Source organism: Microtus oregoni, unplaced genomic scaffold, assembly GCF_018167655.1.
Source record: "Microtus oregoni isolate MIOR12 unplaced genomic scaffold, Mior012 000081F_ref0000091, whole genome shotgun sequence".
Taxonomy (NCBI): Eukaryota; Metazoa; Chordata; class Mammalia; order Rodentia; family Cricetidae; genus Microtus; species Microtus oregoni.
The window spans coordinates 2,601,491-2,621,347 of NW_024544541.1; the positions used below are offsets into that span (position 1 = coordinate 2,601,491).

At 51.2% G+C, this 19,857-nt stretch overlaps 1 protein-coding gene and 1 long non-coding RNA gene across 4 annotated transcripts in view; both read right to left on the reverse strand.

Annotated features, from left to right (window-relative positions):
- Positions 1-3,448: 3,448 nt before the first annotated feature.
- LOC121441820 lies at positions 3,449-8,468 on the reverse strand. The gene is made up of 3 exons (XR_005973508.1): positions 8,346-8,468; positions 4,597-4,894; positions 3,449-4,464 (listed from the first exon to the last, which is right to left on the reverse strand). It is a non-coding gene; the product is annotated as an uncharacterized LOC121441820 (long non-coding RNA).
- Positions 8,469-15,407: 6,939 nt separating this feature from the next.
- LOC121441722 (beta-catenin-interacting protein 1) overlaps positions 15,408-19,857 on the reverse strand; it is a 47,218-nt gene continuing 42,768 nt past the window's right edge. For all 3 annotated transcript variants that reach the window (XM_041642965.1, XM_041642964.1, XM_041642966.1), the window contains one exon: positions 15,408-15,744. In XM_041642965.1, the coding sequence (XP_041498899.1) occupies positions 15,686-15,744 (59 nt within the window). In that variant the 3' untranslated portion in view covers positions 15,408-15,685. The remainder of the gene's footprint in view (positions 15,745-19,857) is intronic.

Consider the following 19,857-nt stretch of genomic DNA (forward strand, 5'->3'; position numbering starts at 1 on the left):
CAGCTCATCGCTTCCCACACCAGCTCTGAGAGCTCACGGCGTCACGGGGTCAGGGTGGCACCAAGTGCTGGGCGAGAGCTGTAGGAGAGGTCTCCCTGTGCCCTTCCAGACTGCAGACAGCCTCCTAGTCGGCACAGGGTGCCTGACAAGTGTCCAAACACTTCCTGGGTCCCTTCGTGCAACCCTGGCTCTCCCACCTCCCTCAGTCCTGGGCTGTCCACACCCCATATTTGTCTGCACAAGGAGGGTGATAACGATGTGTGCTGTTCAAGGGATGGCGCGGAAGCGTGGCCCTTGCGAGGGCTCCATAACGGATGCTTGTCGTCCAGGCAGGGATACGATCCTTCATCTCACACCCACAGCTGTGAGCAGGCTGGGAATACCTCCACCCCCATCCTCCGGCTGACTTGATTACTGTGTAGCCTAGACTGACCTAAACTCATGATTTCCCCTTAGTCTCCTGAAGGCTGGAATCATAGACACATTTGACCATATCTTCATCTGCTGGTTTCTGAAGAGTCCCTTAAGTTCTAAGCATGGTGATACTTGGCTTTAATCTCAGCACTTAAGAAGATGCAGAGGGGGGCTGGAGAGGTGGCTCAGTGGTTAAGAGCATTGCCTGCTCTTCTAGAGGACCCGGGTTCAATTCCCAGCACCCACATGGCAGCTCACAACTGTCTGAAGATCCAGTTCCAGGGGATCTGACACTTCACACCAATGCACATAAAAAATAAAAAGTTTGGGGGGCTGGAGAGATGGCTCAGTGGTTAAGAGCATTGCCTGCTCTTCCAAAGGTTCTGAGTTCAACTCCCAGCAACCACATGGTGGCTCACAACCATCTGTAATGAGGTCTGGTGCTTTCTTCTGGCCTGCAGACATACACACAGACAGAATAATGTATACATAATAAATAAATATTTAAAAAAAATAAATAAATAAAAAAAAAATAAAAAGTTTAAGCCGGGCGGTGGTGGCGCACGCCTTTAATCCCAGCACTTGGGAGGCAGAGGCAGGCGGATCTCTGTGAGTTCGAGGCCAGCCTGGTCTACAAGAGCTAGTTCCAGGACAGGCTCCAAAACCACAGAGAAACCCTGTCTCGAAAAACCAAAAAAAAATAAATAAATAAAAAGTTTAAAAAACCATAAAAAATAAATAAATTAAAAAAAAAAAAAGATGCAGAGGCAGAGCCGGGCAGTGATGGCACACACCTTTAATCCTAGTTCTTAGGAGGCAGAGGCAGGCGAATCTCTGTGAGTTAGAGGCCAGCCTGGTCTACAGAAGGAGTTCCAGGACAGCCAGGGCGACACATCCATGCGCATGTGTGCAGACACACACACACACACACACACACACACACACACACAAAGATGCAGTGGCAGATCTCTGTGAGCTCAAGACTAGCCTGGTTAACATAGTAATTTCAGGCCAATCAAGACTAAATATATAGTGAGACGCAGTCTGAAAAAAAAATAAATCCACAAAAATGGGTGGAGTCTAAGTCAAGGCACTTGACTTAGTACTGACATCTTTGGTACCGGAGTCAGGAGTCTAGAATATCCTGGCAAGCCTTGTCCCTAGGGCCCAGCACTATGAGTAAAACCAAGGAAAGGGAGCACCTGTGGTGGCAGGAAGGATGGATGGGACTTCTCTGCTCCTGCTCCTTTGTGCTCACACCCCAGAAGGAGGGCTGCTCCTGTTCCTTTCCCCTGTCCTGCCACCCATGTTCCCTCAGGGCCTCATTCACCTCGGTCAGGTTGCAGTGCCGGGCCGCAGATGAGCAGGCTGCCTGTCTGGGGATGACAGTCGCCTCCACAGCCAGCTACAGAGCTCAAGGAATACTCAATGAGTACTGATGAGCAGGAGCCAGGAGAAGGCCAGAGAGACCTGAGAATGGACAAGGACAGCTAGCGAAACAGACCCTCACCGCCTTTAAGGATGGAGATGGAGAAAGACAAACTAGGGACCCACAAAGGAGAGGAGGGCCCCTGAGGAGTCAGTGAGGATGGATGCCTCCTGACAGCCAGCCGGCAGAGGCCCAGCTCGGAGCTGGGATGGGTGGGAGCATAAAGACTAAACCATAGGCTAGTGGCAGTTCTTCCCTGGCGTGTTTTGGTGAGGCCAGGGAGTTAGAGCAAGAGGCAGATGGGAGGCCAGAGAAGAGTTCCAGCTATGTTAAGAGAGAGGTTTGAGGCTCTGACAGGCCTCGGCACTGTGTAGCTGGTGCCTCTTGTCAAAGCTGACAAGCCTTCCAGCCTCTAGGCCTGAAGAGGGCACCTTCCTGTGTGTGTTTGGGAGGAGGAGCTAGGTGAGCAGGACTGTCTCCTGACGGTCTGTCCCTGAGGTCTTGCAGACACAAAGCACAAGGCTGTGCTGAGAGGGGAAAAGGAGTAAGAAACGGGAGTCCTGAACTGTGTCTGGGGTCGTGGGGGGTTTGGCACCCCCTTCACCAGTCAGTCACCTGCCTCTGGACTTGACCTCTACTCCAGAAGTGACCTCTACTGAGAGACTGCAGCTCCGAGCTTCAGATTTCCCAGTGCCACACAGACCTGTCTCAGGGCCCCAGCTGCCCTCACCCTGTGTGTGAATTCCTCCACTATAACAGAGACTAAAGCACACTTTCCCAACCACCTGACTCCAGCCCTCGGTGCCAGCTCCACGCCACGCCCCTGAACCCCCCCCCCCCCAACATGGGGAAAGGGGAAACAGATGTTAATTTGTTCATCTTTGCTAATCCGGAGAGGAGCATAAACAGCGGAGCTCGGCAGCAAAGCTCGGCCGAGGGTGTCGCTGAGGGCTAATTATGCACCATTAGAGCGTTTACTCTTTGTTCCACGGGCGTATTAATTGCAGACGTGGCTTTGTGGCAATTAACACGATTATGGGCTCGCTGTCTCTTCCAGCAGGCCACAAGCCATGAACTTTTGGCTAAGGTGTTGTGCACTCTCGAGGTAGAGAGCGGGGATACCCTTTGCAGAGTACGCCCACTATTGTGGGCTGAACTGTGTCTCCCCAAATGTGTCTGTTGAGCTCCTCATCTCCAGGTTGTCAGAACGTGACCTTAACTAGGTCTGTACTAAGGTCATCAAGTTAAAATGAGGCCATCAGGGTGAGACCTTACCTAGTTCAGTTATGTCCAAAGTCTAAAGAGTAAATGAGAATTCAAGGCCTAAGCAAGTGACACAGTGAGGTCAAAGCCTGCCTAAGCTTCTTAGCAAGATTCTGTTCTGTCTCTAAACTAAAAGGCAAAAAGGAAAAAAAAGAAAGAAAGGCAGCCGGCAGGCAGTGATGGCACACATCTTTAATCCCAGCCCTCAGGGAGCAGAGGCAGGCAGATCTCTGAGTTCTGAGACCAGCCTGGTCTACAAGAGCTAGTTCCAGGACAGGCTCCAAAGCTATACAGAGAAATCCTATCTCGATAAAAAAAAAAAACATAGATAGATAGATAGATAGATAGCTGGATCAATAGATAGATAGATCAATAAATAAGTAAATGAAAGGCAGAGGAGGGGTAGTGGCTGGGTTCAAACCATGCGTGGCAGTGTATACCTGTAATCACAGGTAAGACAATGACAGGAGGATCAGGGGTCCAAGGCCAGCAGCAGCTACAGAGTGAGTTTGAGGCCATCTTGGGCTACACGCAAATAAACGTGATGTGAGAAGCCCCTCTGTGTGCTGTGAATGTTTTATTACCATTGGTTAATAAAGAAGCTGCTTTGACCTATGAAAAGGCAGAATAGAGCTAGGCAGGGAAACTAAACTGAACACAGGGAGAAAGAAGACAGGGTCAGGCAGACACAATGTGACTGCCCAAGGAGAAAAACACCAGAATCTTACTGGTAAACCACAGCCTCGTGGCGATACACAGATTAATAGGAATGGATTAATTTAAGATAGAAGAGTTAGCTAGAAATATGTCTGAGCCGTTGACCAAACAGTGTTGTAAATTAATATAGTTTTGTGTGATTATTCGGATCTGGGCAGGCAGGAAACGAAAGTGCAGTCTCCTTTAAAAAAAAAACAAATAAACAAATCCGTGTTAAACAAAACAAAATAAAACAAAAACAAGAGTTCTGTGGCCAGGTAGGCAGGAAAGGCTGTCTTTACAGTTGTCTGGCTTTTGTGTCTACTTTAGATGTCTTTGCTGTGGGCTTCTCAAGGCCCTTACAGCACAGTATGTATGCATCACAGTCCCTAGTCACTCACTTGCTAGGTGCCCAGCACAGCAAGCAAGGTCACATGGTACCACAGTACCACTCCGATGGCACAAGCAGATCTACGTGTAAAAGGTGGCATTTTTTTTCTTTACGATGCTCCCTGAGCTTTGGAGGTGATAGTGTAGAGATCCTACTTAGAGCTGAGCACTCGATAATCACTGATTCTCAGCAGTTTGATGGTCAGGAGTCTGCGCTAACTGCTGCTCACCGCAGTAGAAGCCTCTCTGGGCAAGGCTGGGAGCAGCACAACCTGTGGGGAGACACATAAACCTCAGAAGACAGTTCAAAAGCATGAAGGACTTAGGTCTTACTTTCAGGGGTCCTCATCCATGTGGCAGGCTGACTGAGCCATGCGGGTTGATGTTACAGCAGAATTTCTCACCCTGAGGGTTCAGCCAGCATCAGAGATCTGTAGTAGACATCCTAATCTAAGCATGTAGCATCCTTCTTAGGAATCATCAGGGTCTCTGTGTGCCTCTCGTGGTGAGATGTCCCTTTCAATAGGATGCTACACCCGCTTCACGTAGTCAGTGGAACTATAACTAAGCCGTCTTAATGACAATCTCCAGCCATCGTGAGAGGTCCAGCAGGTTGCACACCTTGGGGTTTCTTTGGGACCTGGAGGAAACGGCTTTCTTTCCACCAGCATCGCTGGGAGTTGGCAGGGAGAGAGGTCCAATCTGTGTGAGAACAAAAGTTGAGGTCACACAGCAGCGAGAAGCAGAGAGTCCCAAAGGAGCAGAGGGTCCTAAAGGAGCATTCAGGAGGCAGCACTGAGGCTCCAGGCCCAGGCCCCAAGGCTGTGGTTCCAACAACCGTCTTAGCCCTCTGAGCTGTGTTTTGGTGAAGAGAAAGGCCCTGACCATGCTCCAACCCCTACCACTGCAGCAGACCCAAACTCATCAACAAGACAGACTCAATGTGACAGGAGGGCCTGGGGAGCCACTGCGGGCCAAGGCCAGCACGCCTAGATGTCCACACAGTAGTGATGGATCCAAGTCCCTTTCCCAGACAGCTTCCTTTCGATATGGAAGGAATAAGCAACAACAACAAAAAACTCCACAAATTTAAAAAGTCAAAGGCGTCAGTATTTGTAGACTGAAAAATCAGACAATCAGGGAACCCTAATGTGAGGGGGGAAATCACTGAAGCTGGCATCAGAAAAAAGAAATTCTGTTTTGTTTTGTTTTGTTTTTTGAGACAGATTTCTCTGGCTGTCCTAGAACTAGCTCTTTAGACCAGGCTGGCCTTGAATTTACAAAGATCCACCTGCCTCTGCCTCCCAAGTGCTGAGATTAAAGGTGTGCACCACCACCACTAGAGAGAGAGAGAGAGAGAGAGAGAGAGAGAGAGAGAGAGAGAGAACAAAAGCAAACTCTAAAATAAGAGCTGTTGGGGATATTCTTTTCAGGTGTATGATTTTTGTTTCCGCTGCATTTGTTTAACTCTGTGAAGCTATTACTGTGCCTGTCTAAAACGCCTGATGATCTAATAAAGAGATGAACAGCCAATACCGAGGCAGGAGCAAGGATAGGTGGGACTGGCCGGCAGCGAGAATAAACAGAAAGAGAGTGGAGCGGAGTGGAGAACAAGGAGAAGGGGAAGATAGGGGCCAACCAGCCAGCAAGCCACTGAGTATGAAGGAAAATAAGCCATCCAGAAGTGAGAAAGATAAAAGACCAGAAGCAAAAGGTAGTGGAGATAATTTAAGATAAAAGCTGGCAGCCGGGCGATGGTGGCGCACGCCTTTAATCCCAGCACTCGGGAGGCAGAGGCAGGCGGATCTCTGTGAGTTCGAGACCAGCCTGGTCTACAGAGCTAGTTCCAGGAGAGGCTCCAAAGCCACAGAGAAACCGTCTCGAAAAACCAAAAAAAAAAAAGAAAAAAAAAAAAAGCTGGCTAGAAACCAGCTTACTTATGGCCAGGCATTTGTTACCAAGAATAAGCCTTCGTGTGTGATTTATTTGGGAACTGGGTGGTGGGCCCCCCAAAAAGCCAAAAGAGCAAAACATCACACAACAAAGAGCAAGCTCAGGGTGTCTGGAGAACAGAGAGCAAAACCCCAGTGGCTGGAGGGAACAAGCAGGGGTCATGGGAAGAGGGTCAGAGGGCCAAGGGCATGGGACAGGAAGGGAACGCTGACTTCTAATGACTTCCAGGATGGCTCTGCATTCCTGTGCTGCCACAAGCACCAGAGAAAGCAAACGGCTGTCATGCAGCCTGGGAAATCTTAGGATTCAGAGACTAGATTACCTTTGGGTCTATCAAGATTTCAGTGGCTTGAGAGATGAGGCCACACAACCCAAATGGCCAGGAGAGGCCTTGTTGTGCCTCAGAACCAGACAAGGCCAAGACTCCCGAGCCTGAACCACCATGGCTCCTTCCTCATACATGGAGAAGAAGGCGACTCTGCCAGGACTTAGGCTGAGGGGACAGTCACCTCTGCAATGCTACAGAGTGGTTCCAAAGCTGCCACCCAGCATGACCCTTTACTGGACCGCATCCATTTCATTAACCACACTTCCAGGGAGCAAAGGAACAGAAATATGAGCATCTGGAAGGTACTTAAATGGGCATGCCTAGGAATCCATGCCCAGCAGTGGTGGCGCATGCTTTTAATCCCAGCACTTGGGAGGCAGAGGCAGCTGGGACTCAGTGAGTTCAAGATCAGCCTGGTCTACAAAGTGAGTTCCAGGACAGCCAGGGCTACACAGAGAAACCCTGTCTCAAAAAAGGGGGGAAAATGAACCAACAATGAGACCCACAGGCTCCCTGAGGCTCAGACATAAGGAACAGAGTTACCTAAGGGGGGGGCGGGTGGAGGGGAAGTGGGCAAATCCAGCCCTGGCTGCAGGTGAGTCTATTGCTCTCCTTGGTACTCTACCCTTCCCCATGTGGCCCCCTGGTGACCTCCAGACAGTAATCCCCTAAACCTCTCTGCCTCCTCAAGTCTCAGCTCCTGGAAGGTAGGGCTGGATAAATCCCCTGTGCCAGCAGGACAGCTGAGTGGGACAGCCCTTCTCCTCCTCCCCCTCCCTAGATATCCTGAGGAAGCAATACAGCTTAGAGAGGGGTGGATAAATCCAGTCAGAACTGGTGCTGGCTGCCGCTCTCCAACATATTGGGGAACCCCCACCCAGGACTGGGGTGCTGACGGAACAGAGCTGGCTCTCTAGCAAAGCTTCTGGGCTAGTCCAGACAAATCAGCCCTGGGTTTTCCATACCTGAAGCTTTCTGGATCAGGGACCGGCAGACCTGCAGGCCTCTGTACCTTCCCTGACTTTCCCATCAGCTACATGACAAAGCAGAAAGTCCCCATGGGCCTGTGCAGGAGTTCCAAAGGGACAGTATTCCTCCCTGCTGGCAAGCCTGGGTCTGCCTGTTGTGACTTGTCCTCCTCTGGGTGATGAGAATTTTTCCAAGTCCGTCTCCAGCAACCTCAGCAACTCAAGGGCAGGGCTGGGTTCCACGTCTCTGCCTGCCCGGCCTACTCCGGCCGGTCCTGACTAGTTGGGATCTAGCAGAAGCACTGTTGGCTCAGGGTGGGTTGGTGGATTGGACTAACTCTACAGGAGCCTGGAGGAGTCTTGGGGCTCACCTCGGTAGGCAGCCGTATGCTTTGGGGGATCTCTGAAAGAGCTAGAGAAAGGTTCTAGACAGATTCCAGGTTGTCCATACCAGGTGGCTGCCTCTCAGAAGAAAGCTTCAGCACTTCCGGTGGGCAGGTGGGTCAGCATGAGGAGAGTTCAAAGACCACTATGGCCAGAGTCTCCCAGGATGATGCAATGTCCTGGGAACAAACTCCTGCCTAGCTAAGAATGGAGAAAATAAAAAGCAGCCAGGCCCCACTGGGCCCCACGGACTCCAGGGCTGGGATGGGGAGCAAGGCCTTTCTAAGGGGCCACAGCAATAACCACACAAAAGGACCCAGCTATCAAGATAACATGGGAGGTTACGTGGGATCCTCTCCCACAGGGGTGGATGCTCCCAGTCCTGTCCAGCCAGGACCTTCTGCACTGGAGGCTGAACTCCTCCATCATGGTTCACCCTGCATCTTGCTGCTGTGGTTTCTGTTTCATGCAAGGACACACAAGGATGTGTGCTACGTAAACAAAGGGCTATTTTTACCACCTCATTGTTTTCTCACTCGGCTTCCTAGATCCTCAGCCAAGGTACACCCCTGGAGCACACCATATATATTCACAGATCTTCCGGCACAGCAGGCTCTGCCCTGCCAGGTTACAGCGATACCAGCCATCACCGCCAGGCGCTGCCTCCGGTTGGGGTCGACCGTGATCCACAGTGAGAGGATGAGGTCTCTGCCTGATGCCAGTTTTGAGGCTGGGAGGGGAAGACAGAGAGGTACCTGACCTTGGGGCATTGCCCACCATGGAGGGAAATTTCACCCAGTTGTCCTTAGCCCCAGCCCACCTAGACCCTTGGAGGAGCGCTGCGTGGACAGAGCCAGCAGACAGGGTTGGCTCCCTAAAGGGGAGAAGGGGAGGCAAAGGTTGAGAGACAGAGCAGCCCCTGCATGGAGGGGAGTGTGGGGCGGAGGTGTAGGGGAGAAAGAAGGAGCAGGCCTTCACTTGGTCTTACCATTTTGAAGTTCTCTCCAGTCAGCATAGGCCCCTGTCTGAGCCCCAGGCAGGCTGTTCCACACACCACACGATCCCACCCTTGGCACACCACGGCTGGTGATTGCGGGCAGTTGTCGATGAGGTAAGTGCCATTGTTCTTACATTCCAGATGAAGAAACAAGGACTCAGAGACCTCCTGTGACTCCCACAATACACGGCTAGTAACTGGCAGTCTGAATTTGAACCCTGACCTACAGTACTGGACACTCCCCACCCCAAGCTCAGGACCTGTCTTCTTGGATAAAGTGTTGGATGTCCCCTGGGGCAGCTACCCTTAGTGTGAGTTCCCAGCCCCAGTAAGGCCAGGGCAGCCCATCTAGGAACAGGGTGGCAGCCTGGGCCCTGGGTCCCCATGGGTGTTGGGCACACAGGGTGCCTCTCTCTTCTTTCTCCTCCTCCTCCTCCTCCTGCCTGCTGAGAACAGAGCTGGCGCAGTGGGAGGGAGCCTCTGGCTGCGATGGCTTATTTTAACCACTTGATCATGATCGAGGATTTAATTTTATCCCCTTCCCTGCCTGGCTGGAATTGCGTTTGGAGTTTGAACACAAGAGGCCCCCGGAAGGCAGAGATGCTGTGCCCAGGCTCTGCTTGCTTTGCCATCTGGGGGACCCCCTCTCTGCACCAGCTGGAGAAGGCCAAGGGACACCACTCCAGTTAACACCCTTCCCCCATGGGCAGCAAAGCCTCTTAAGGGAGGCAGAGGCTCTGCGGTGATGGGGAAGAAACCTCGGCCTTGGCTTGCCTAGCCTCATCAGAAAGCAATTAATAGGCAAGTAATTGGACCTGGCGCTGGGCTTCTCCCCAAGTACTGTAGATAAGACTGTCTTCTGTATGACTTCTGAGCAGGTGGGGGCAAAGGGACACCCGCCAGGGTGACCTCATGGTGACCATATGTCCTGACCACCCACGGTGCATGGGTCACACTGCTGAGCAAGTCCTACATGTTGTCATTACTCCTCTGTAGCAGCCTCGTGGGACGGGTGCTCCTCTGTCACACGGCTTTCAGGCCTGTCGGCCTCCAGAGCTCTCGCTCTAAACCATCTTTCCCCAGACCCTGGCCATGTGGACATTGTTAGGTCTCAAACCCTGGGACAAATGGAGGTGCCTATTTAACATGTTGAAGTGGACGCTGCTGCCAGCCAGCTTCTCCAGCATCCCCCAGTCCCTACCTGTTACAGGCATACCTGCCCTCTCCCCTGAACTCTCCGGCCCAGGGGCTGGGCTGCCCAGAGACTCTTCATTTTGGTTACCCTCCCCTTTTACCTTTGGCCCACTTGGTTGCTACACCTGGCTTTCCTCTCTGCCCTCCCCTTCCCTCACAGGGCTCAGGGTCATGTCCACTCTGGACTCGCCCAGATGTCTCTGCCTCTAGCTATGTTAGCTCTTTAATCTACAGCAAACTGTCTTCCACCATACCTAGGAGCAGTGATGTTCTTCCTTTTTGTATTTGTTTACTTTTCATCCAGACATAAAGATGTACTCTGTGGGAGCAAACAATGTTCTAAGTCCAAGAGTGGAAGAGAAGTTTCTAGAAAAACCAGCTTAGCTTAGCAGTGAATTGCCATGTCTGCATGGTATGGTAGGAAAGAAAGCAGAGAGAAGATGGCAGACCGGGGGCAGACCAGGAATACGATGACGTCACCCACTCCTCGGGCTGGCACTTGCAGAGCGCTATACACCGCCCATTAGCATCTAATAGTTATCAGCTGTGCTATCAAGACTGGGACGTGGGAGACGCCCGATGTCTTGGACAGTTTTCTGTTGCTGCATCAAAATGTCTGGGACTAGGCAAGCCGTAAAGAAGCTTATTTGGCTCCTGGCTTTGGAGGCTGTGAAGTACAAAGGCGTGGGCGTCTAGTGGAGGCTTTGGTGCTGCGCTGTGGCACGGTGGACAGCGGCACTTGGGGATGCAGAGTAAGCCCGCGCAGGTCTCTTCCTCCAGTAAAGGCACCAGTGTCACCACAGGGTCCCACCCTGTGACATCATCCGACCCCAATGACTTCTGCCCAGACACCATGGAAATAGGAATTTAGGGATTAAGGGCCACACTTAAATAAATTACAGCATGTGTACAAAGGAATGAACGATATTTGTAAATGTTCACCTTCTTCCGCTGGATGCAAGGTCAGGAAGTGGAAATTCTAGAAGGCCGTGGGTCTGATGTTACCTCCCAGGGCTGTGCAGGGTGGGTGGGGCTGGTGGGGCTCCCACAGGTGTGTAAACAGAAATGTCTTCCCCAGAGCCTTAGGAAGAGGCCCAGAGGCAGGAAAGGTGAAGCTGGCTTTCTGGAAAGTATCCAGGTTGTCCAGGTGGAGACAAGACCCTAGCTGATATTAAAGACACTTGTGAGGGCTGAGAATGTAGTTTAACTGGCAGAGTGGTCATCTAGCATGCATGACACTGGTTTTATAACCAGAACTGCATAAACCTGGCCCACACTTGCAAGCCCAATACTCAGGAAGTTGAGGCTGGAGGATCGGAAATTCAAGGCCATATTGTGAGGCTAGCCTGGGATATATGAAACCCTGTTTTTTTTTTGTTGTTTGTTTGTTTTTTTTTGGTTTTTGTTTTCTTGACAGGGTTTCTCTGTGTAGCTCTGGCTGTCCTAGAACTCATCTGTAGACTAGGCTGGCCTCTAACTCAGATCCACCTGCCTCTGCCTCCCAAGTACTGGGATTAAAGGTGTGCACCACTACACCCAGCTTTGTTTTTTTTCTTTTTTGAGACAGGGTTTCTCTGTGTAATAGGCTGTCCTGAAACTCATTTTGTAGACTAGGCTGGTCTCGAACTCACAGAGATCCACCTGTCTCTGCCTCCCCAGGGCTGGGATTAAAGGTGTGCGCCACCACTGCCCAGCGACTTTTTTTTAAATCTAATTTAATTTAATTAATTAATTTATTAATTAATTTATTTATTTATTTTGGTTTTTCAAGACAGGATTTCTCTGTGGTTTTGGAGCCTGTCCTGGAACTAGCTCTTGTAGACCAGGCTGGTCTCGAACTCACGGAGATCCGCCTGCCTCTGCCTCCCGAGTGCTGGGATTAAAGGCCTGCACCACCACCACCCGGCTGCCCAGCGACTTTTTTAAAGTACAATTATATCACTGGCTTCACTTCCTAACCCACCCAGCTGTCTCCCAGAATATCACATTATTTCAAAGGACCTCAGAGAGGGTAAATGGTTTCTAAATGGGGCTCCCCTGGCTAGTCTGAGCCTAGTTCATCTTGTGGGAAAGGTGTAGGGCAGTGCTGAGGTCCCTTGGGGTCCAGGAAGTTGGCTCCTGCCTCCCTCAGCTGGACCAGCTGCCACAGAAGGGAAAGATTTCTCTCAGACAAAGGATCCTGTTTAAAGGCTGAGAGGAGCCTGGATGCTACAGCTGCTTACTCACCTAAGGGAACAGAGAAACACTTCATTCTCTGCAGTCTCCTACCCTGGGAATGGGAAACACTTGCCCTCCAGCTCCCGAGCCCCGCCCCCAGGCTGTATTTGCACACCCCACTGCATCTTTATCCCAGCCCCGCCCTCCAAGCTCATTATCAGCGGCAAGCACCTGCGGCCAGGAAGGCAGATCCCTGAGGGTCCTGCTGTGTGCGGCCAGGTGGCTCCGGGGGACCCTTTCTCTTCACTGCTGAGCGTCCGTCATTTTAGTGACCTACTTCCTTCTACAGACTCAGTGTGCTCAGACAGCGCAAGTTGAATGACTCCCAGCTCCACCCCTGCTCAGCTAAGAGGCTGGACCTGAGTCAGCCAGCCCCTTCCTTGGAGCAATTAACTAGATAGAGTACAAGTTTGCCCTGGGGCTTAGAACTGCAGGGAGAGGGTAGATTCTACACGCGTCTTTCTTTTGCCTGACCCTTTGAATAGGCTTTTCGTGTAAGTTTGGCTAACTCAGTGTGCCGTACAGATAAGGAATTGTGTACAGACGTGGAATCACAGAGGACAGACCAAGTTGATGTGAGCATAACCACAAGTCCCTTCCAGAGGTTCTCCTCCACCTCCATCAGAGGCCCAAGTGCTGGGATTATGTGAGCATAACCACAAGTCACTTCCAGAGGTTCTCCTCCACCTCCATCAGAGGCCCAAGTGCTGGGATTGTGCATACGTGCTACCACACCTGCCTTACATGGTGCTGGGTGGGAATCAAACCCAGGGGTTCTATGCTGTGCTACACAAACACAGTATCAGTAGAGCTACATGTCCAGCACTCTCCTCCCACTCCCCCTTTTGAGACCGGGTTTCCCTATGTGCTTTGGCTGTCTTGAAACTGTCTCTGTAGAGCAGTCTGGCCTCAGAGACCTACCACCTGTCTCCTGAGTGCTGGGATTAAATGTGCCAGAGCACCATGCCCCATCCCTTTCTGAGGTGAGGTCTCATGCAGTCCAGACTGCCCAGGACTAACTATACAGCCACAGCTGACTGTGAACTCCTAGTTCTGCTCCCCCCTCACTAGAGCTGAGAATGAGAGTTGTGGGAATATGCCCAGCTCGGTTTTTTTCCCTTTTCTTGAGACAGAGCATCATTGTAGCCCAGGCTGAACCGGAACCCACCTCAATCCTCCTGCCTCAGCCTCATGATTCCTGGGATTACAGGTCTGTGACACACAACCCGTCTGTATGATGCTAAGGATCAACCCGGGGCTTCCCGCACGATCAGCTGTTGACTGAGTTACATTCCCAGCCCAGGCTATAAACATAGGAAACTTCACACTGCCCTCCCTCCTCCCCACGCTCCTGAGAAGCGCCCCAGCAATGGCAGCTTTGAGAGAGAAACCAGCTCATCTCACCCATCGGGCTATGAAAATCTTTATTGTTCTGTTTTTCTCCATTAGACAGACTTTCCATTGGAGTAAGAAGCCACAGGACACTTGCACTTCCTCAGCAGGGGAGCCCATCAGTGCTGGAAGAGTGAGCACACGCCACCGCCTACCACCAGGGCTCGGCTCCGAGGGAGTCGCAGGAGCCAACTGAAGGTGGCAGCACCCTACTTTACACACTCTCCTGAGTGAGTGGGACTGAAGAACCCCATCTCTGCCCAGGGGCTCAGTCGCATCTCCAGGCCGGCTGAACTGGCACAGTGTGAGTGTCTGCCTGTGCGTGAACTCTCACTGCGCCTGCGCACACGGCTCCTCTCCAGGAGCGATACCCTCAGACCTTGCTGGTCAGGCTGGCATGGGCATAGCTGATTCTCCACTGGCCTTGCTCCCTGGAACTCAATGGCCGTGGCATGCTACTGTCAGTGACAGGGACCATGTGCTGGAGGATATGGGCCTTAGCTATGACATTTGAATTCTCCTCCTGGAACTAGGCTGATCAGTGCAAACTATCCACCAACAGTGAGGTCCCCCACGGCTTTGGTCTCAAGACGTGTTGGCTCCTGTACACTCCCTGGCGCCAAGATGTCCCAGGCACTTACCATTCCTCTACTTCCCAGAAAAGGTGGGGTAGGGGTAAGGGTGGGTGGGATGATGACCCAGACCCTCCTCAGGAGCTGCTGTAAAATGTGTCCCAGAGGGCTAGCCTGTGGGGCCCACTTACTGGCGGCCTAGCTGGTCTTCCTCGTGGGCATCTCATAAACAAGCCACGTTACGATCCCTTTGAGGCTGACATGGACAGGTACTGTGCAGTGGGGGCTTGGGTCAGCCAGAGCACACCTGCTACCTCAGACCTACCTTCCACCCCTGCAAGGGACCCTGGGAAGCCGAGTTAGGTTGGTGCTTGGAGTGAAGGTCTATGGGGGTCTGAGAGTGAAACTGGGGTATCTGCTCGGGTAAAGACCCCTCTTCTTCAGGATCTGGTGATGCTAAGTCCCAAGGAAGTGAGACACAGGAGGCAGCAAAGAGGAAGGCGCTGCTGGTCAGTGTTACGTGCTTGGTTAGCATGGGCTGATGGTGGGGGGAGGTCTGCAGGATCCCCCCCCCCCCCCCCGGGAAACTGGCTGCCTGCCAGCTCTTAGAACTGAGTACATAAATCCTGCCTCCTGGTAAGCCCTGAGCTCTGGGCTTCTTCCAGCTGTGGACCCGGCTCATGGTCCCTGGAGTCCTTTTGCTAGGGGAGGCATGTGTGGTCAATAAAGCACACAATCTCCAGGTGTGCCCTCAGGCCTCCAATAACCAGCAGAGTGGAAGTAAGCCCATGGCAACGGGAGTCAGGGGTGAGCCAATGGGAAACCAAATCCACAAATTGACTGCCAATCAAATTCAAATATGGACCCAATACATGAAGGCAGCAGCAAGACCTTTGTGTAATAAACATTGCGAAGCTCATTTGGTTTCTTTCTTTTCTTTTTTCAAGTCAAATATAACATTATCCCCAAACCCTGTTTTCTGCATTCAGAAGAGAGGAAGTTGGTAATACGAGCAGAACACCTGCAGCCAATCAAAGAAAAGACCATTTCCCACAAGACAGCCAATCACAATCTTTTTCCAGTTTAAGCAGCCAATTGGGCCTCTTCACAATCCTAAAAAAATGACCTAAATAAAGCACCAGAGCTCGGAGAGCTTCCGGGGAAGCCAGATACCGAGGCGCAAATTTTTAAAAAAATAAAGAGTCAGAAATAAAAATAAAAGGTTTCCGTTGGTCAAGATTTAAAAATAAAAAGGTTTCTTCCTGCAGCCAATCACAGTCCATCCCTTCAAGCCAATCACAAACCACCGCTGGCATCTCCCTGAAGCCAGCCCTGCCGAGTGGCTAGGGTGGGGAAGGTGAGGGGTAGGGTGGGGAGGGGAGCAGAGGGATGGAAGCGGAAGGTGGTTTGCTACCACTCAACTGGGAAAGGAGCCCCACAGATCTTGTGGCCCTCGGTGGCTTTCAGGGTATCCCAAGGGGCTTTCAGCTACTGCCTCCGGTCTTCCGTCTCTGACCTGGAAAACGCCATCACCACGTCCTCCGCACCTGCAAACCAAGGAAGAAGAGTTGCCCATCGATGACTTCTGGTGTCAGGACAGGGCAGAAGGCTGTGCTCACCGTGGAGCATCCCTCCTCTATCTTCCCAGGCCTGGCAAAGCAGTGCAGAGGGCCGCAAAGCGCTGGGGACATGCTTCAGTTGGCAGGGAGCTTGTCTTGTATACAAAGCCCCTGGGTTTAGTCCCCAGCACCACATGAACTGGGTGATGTTATTGATCCCAGTACTCAGGAGGTGAAGGCAAGGGCATCAGAAGTTCACGGTCCTCCTTGGCTACACAGTTAGTTTAGGGCCAGCCTGGGGTACAAGACAACCTAAATAAAAGAGGGAAAGAGAGGAGAAGTGCTTCTAATGAAATCCAGCCCTTTCCTGTCTCCTGTAGCCAAGCTGGGGACCTGCCAGTGATCCCACCCTGCTGTGAGGCTATGGGGTGTGGTCCAGAGGCTTGTTCAAGGCCACATGGCTAAGTCAGGAGACAGGTCGTTGGCCCTGGACCATTAGGGTGGGAGGTAAGATTTTCTTGGGAAACTTTTCTACCTTTCAGGTTTAGATCTTGGAGCTGGAGAGATAGCTCCGAGGTTGAGAGCACTTGTTGCCCTTGCAGAGGACCCAAGATCAGTGGCTAGCACGTGCACCCTGGCTCACAACTATCTGTAATTCCAGTTCCAGGGGATCTAATATTCTCTTCTGACCTCCATGAGCACCATATACATATACACAGGCAAAATGCTCTTAGACATAAAACAAAATGCACACACACACACACACACACTGGTTTTCTGAGACAAGGTTTTTCTGTGTTAACAGTCCTGACTGTCCTAGAACTCACTTTGTAGACTAGACTGGCCTTGAACTCACAAAGTTCTGCCAGTCTCTGCTTCCTGAGTGCTGGGATTAAAGCTATGTACCACCACTTCCTTTGTCTTGTTTTCCCTAAGACAGGCTCTGACACTTGGCCAAAAGAGGCAAGAGGAGGAGGGAAGGAGCTGGACAAGCTAACCTGCGAGCTGCCTGTGCCTCTCTGTCCTTGCATCCCACACTACCTGTCTGCCTTTTCTAACCGGTAGTCCAGCATGTTGCTCTAAACTGTGACTGTCAGGCCGCCGGTGGTCTTTCATACTTCCCTGCTGCGATATTGGAGGCAATCTCCCTGGAAGAGGCAGATGGGAACAGCAGGGACAGGAAAGGCCTCCGAGGATTGGGTTGGATGGGGGTGGGGTGCAATAGGGTCTCTGTCACTTGGACTAGAGTCAACGTAGAGATGGCTCTCCTTGTCCACAGGACGGGGGAGTGCTTCCTGCACACATTGCTGCCGGGAGGAGCCAGGAGGCACCTCAGGTGCTGCTGCAGAAGGGCAGCCCATAAGAACACATGACATCCGGAAGGCCCGCCTTCACATCAGCAGAGGCGCTAAAGCAACTTAATCTGTCATCCACCCACCATTTCTGCCTCTGGGAGTCTGTACTTAGCAGCATTCCTGAGAAGACAAGCTCCCAGAAAGGAGCAGATATCTGGCTTCTTGGGAAGAGACACCTTTGCTTGAGATGCCCTATGAATCCTTTCTGTTTTCTCGGAAACATTCTGTTCTCGCTCCAGTCCTGGGACCACGCACTGTCACTGCAGGCAGGATTGTCCTAGCAACCACAGACTCCGGGATTACATCATACTCGGCATGGCAGCTGAGCTGGGCACCTACAGAAGCTGGTTTTTCCGAGGGCATGAGGGGGTGGGAGCAAGACTGCCAGTGTCGGCAGAAGATGCTTCTGTGGCAGTGAATGCGCTCTCTTTCTCATCTGTCTCGTAAGCTTTCTTGAAGGGACCCTGGGCCTCTGCAGTGAGCTGCAGGCACAAAACCAGCACTGGGTCCCCAGGAGGGAATGGTGGGTGTGCAGAGGGAGTGGGCCACCAGCTCCTCAGAGAAGCTCAAATCCTTATCACTGAACTCTGCAGACTGCTCGCTGGGTATACGTCCTGTGCTATGAAGACAGTAACTGTACTGGCTGTTTTATGTCCACCTGATACAAGCTGAAGTCATTGGAGAGGAAGGGACCTCAATTAAGAAAATACCTCCATAAGATATGGCTGTAAGACATTTCCTTAAAGTGATTGATGGGGAGGACATAGCCCATTGTGGGTGGGGCCATCCCTGGGCTGGTGGTCCTGGGTTCTATAAGAAAGCAGGCTGAGCAAGCCACAGGGAGCAAGTTAGCGAGCAGCACCCGTTCATGGCCTCTGCATCAGCTCTGCCCTCACTGCCTGGCAATGGGTCAACAGTGGCATGGAACTGTGAGTGAGGTCAACCCCCTTCCTCCCCGAGACGCTTTGGTTATGGTGTTTAAATGACAACAGCAGAAACTCTAGCTAGGACAATGACCTTCTTAAGGTCACATAGTCACTCTGGTGAGTATGCAAGAAGACACCCAGAGCAAGCTTTGTAAGAGTTTTACCCTCCCACATGCCAGCTGGCCATGTCCTCCCTGACTGAGAATCCACAGGCCTCATTCCGAGCCTCTGCTCTGTGGCTGGGGCTGCGGCAGCCCAGAGGTGCTGCCCATCCCACACTATCTCCTGTCTTTGAAGCACTGGCTGACCACCAGGACCTCCTTCCTCTGGAGCCAAAGAGAGGGCAGCTGAAGTTCTTCCGGAGCATCCTTCAGCCTCTCTGTTACAGTGGATCATTCAGTTTGTCATCATGGCTTGAGCCTTAAAACTCAGTTCCTGAGCCAGAAGAGGAACACAGCCCCCGGGTACCCTCTTCGCTGCCCTGTCAGTGCCATCCTCTACCCCCAGGCCAGCAATCTATTTTACTGGCATAAAAATCTTTCCCATCTTTCCCACTGATACCCAAAGTCAGAACTTGGGCTCAGACCTTCTGTTCATTGCTTCCCACCAGATACAGGTAAGCCCAGGCAGGGGGAGCTACACTCCTGAATGTCTTCTTTAACAAATTAAATAAGAATACCAAGACTGGACAGTACATCACACACACACACACACACGAACCACAGATGTGGACCTCCTATGAATATGGAAAAACTGCTTAATAAACACTAGCAAAATGTATAGAACAACACATAAAAATAGATCATATAGCCATACCAAATTATTCTAGGAAAGCAGGGCTGGTTTAACATCTGAAACTCGCGTGATGTAACATGGTCTACCAACAGACTAAAGGGCACAACCCACACCATCACCTTTACACAGAAAATGAACCTAACAGAATCCAGCATCCTTCCATGACAAAGATGCATTGAACAGGAAACATGGGACTTCTCTACCCAGATAAAGGGCACCCACAAGAACCGCAACTGTCACCATACTGCATGGCTAAAACTCACCCCAGAAAGACGGGAAGAAGAAAAAGCCTGTCTGTTCTCAAAATTTTTACTCAAATTGATTTTTATTTGTTTTGGATATTTGGGAGCAGGTCTCATATAGCCCAGACTTGCGGCTGACTGACAAGCCTCTTGCTTCAGCCTCCCCAGTGCTGACATTTCCGGCATTTGCCACCTCACCTGGCTTCTCTAGGTAGTTCTGAAGGTTCGTTCCTGGGCAGTTAGGCAAAAACAAATAACTAAATAAATAGCATACACATTAGAAAAAGGGAGGAAACTTTCTATTTGCGGATATCATAATCTTATAAGTAGAAAATGCTCTGTAAGTTCTACTTACTGAAAAGCTACAAACTAGCAGGGTGGGGCATACTTTTAATCCCAGCACTGGGGAGGCAGAGGCAGGAGGGTCTCTGTGAGTTTGAGACCAGGCTGATGTACAGAGCAAATTCCAGGACAGCCTGAGCTGCACACAAAAACCTGGTCTCAAAAAACAAAATCAAACAAACAGGTAAATTCTATTTGCATACACTAGCAATGAGTAATCTGAAAATGAAACTAAGAAAATAATTCTGGGGGTTGGAGAGGTGGCTCAGTGGTTAAGAGCACTGACTGCTCTTGCAGAGGTCCCAGGTTTAATTCCCACAGGGCAGCTCACAATTGTCTGCAACACCATTTACAGGGAACCCAGTACCCTCACGCAGATCTACATGCAAGCAAAACAACAATGCATATGAAATAAAAAATAAATAAAATTATTAAAAAAGA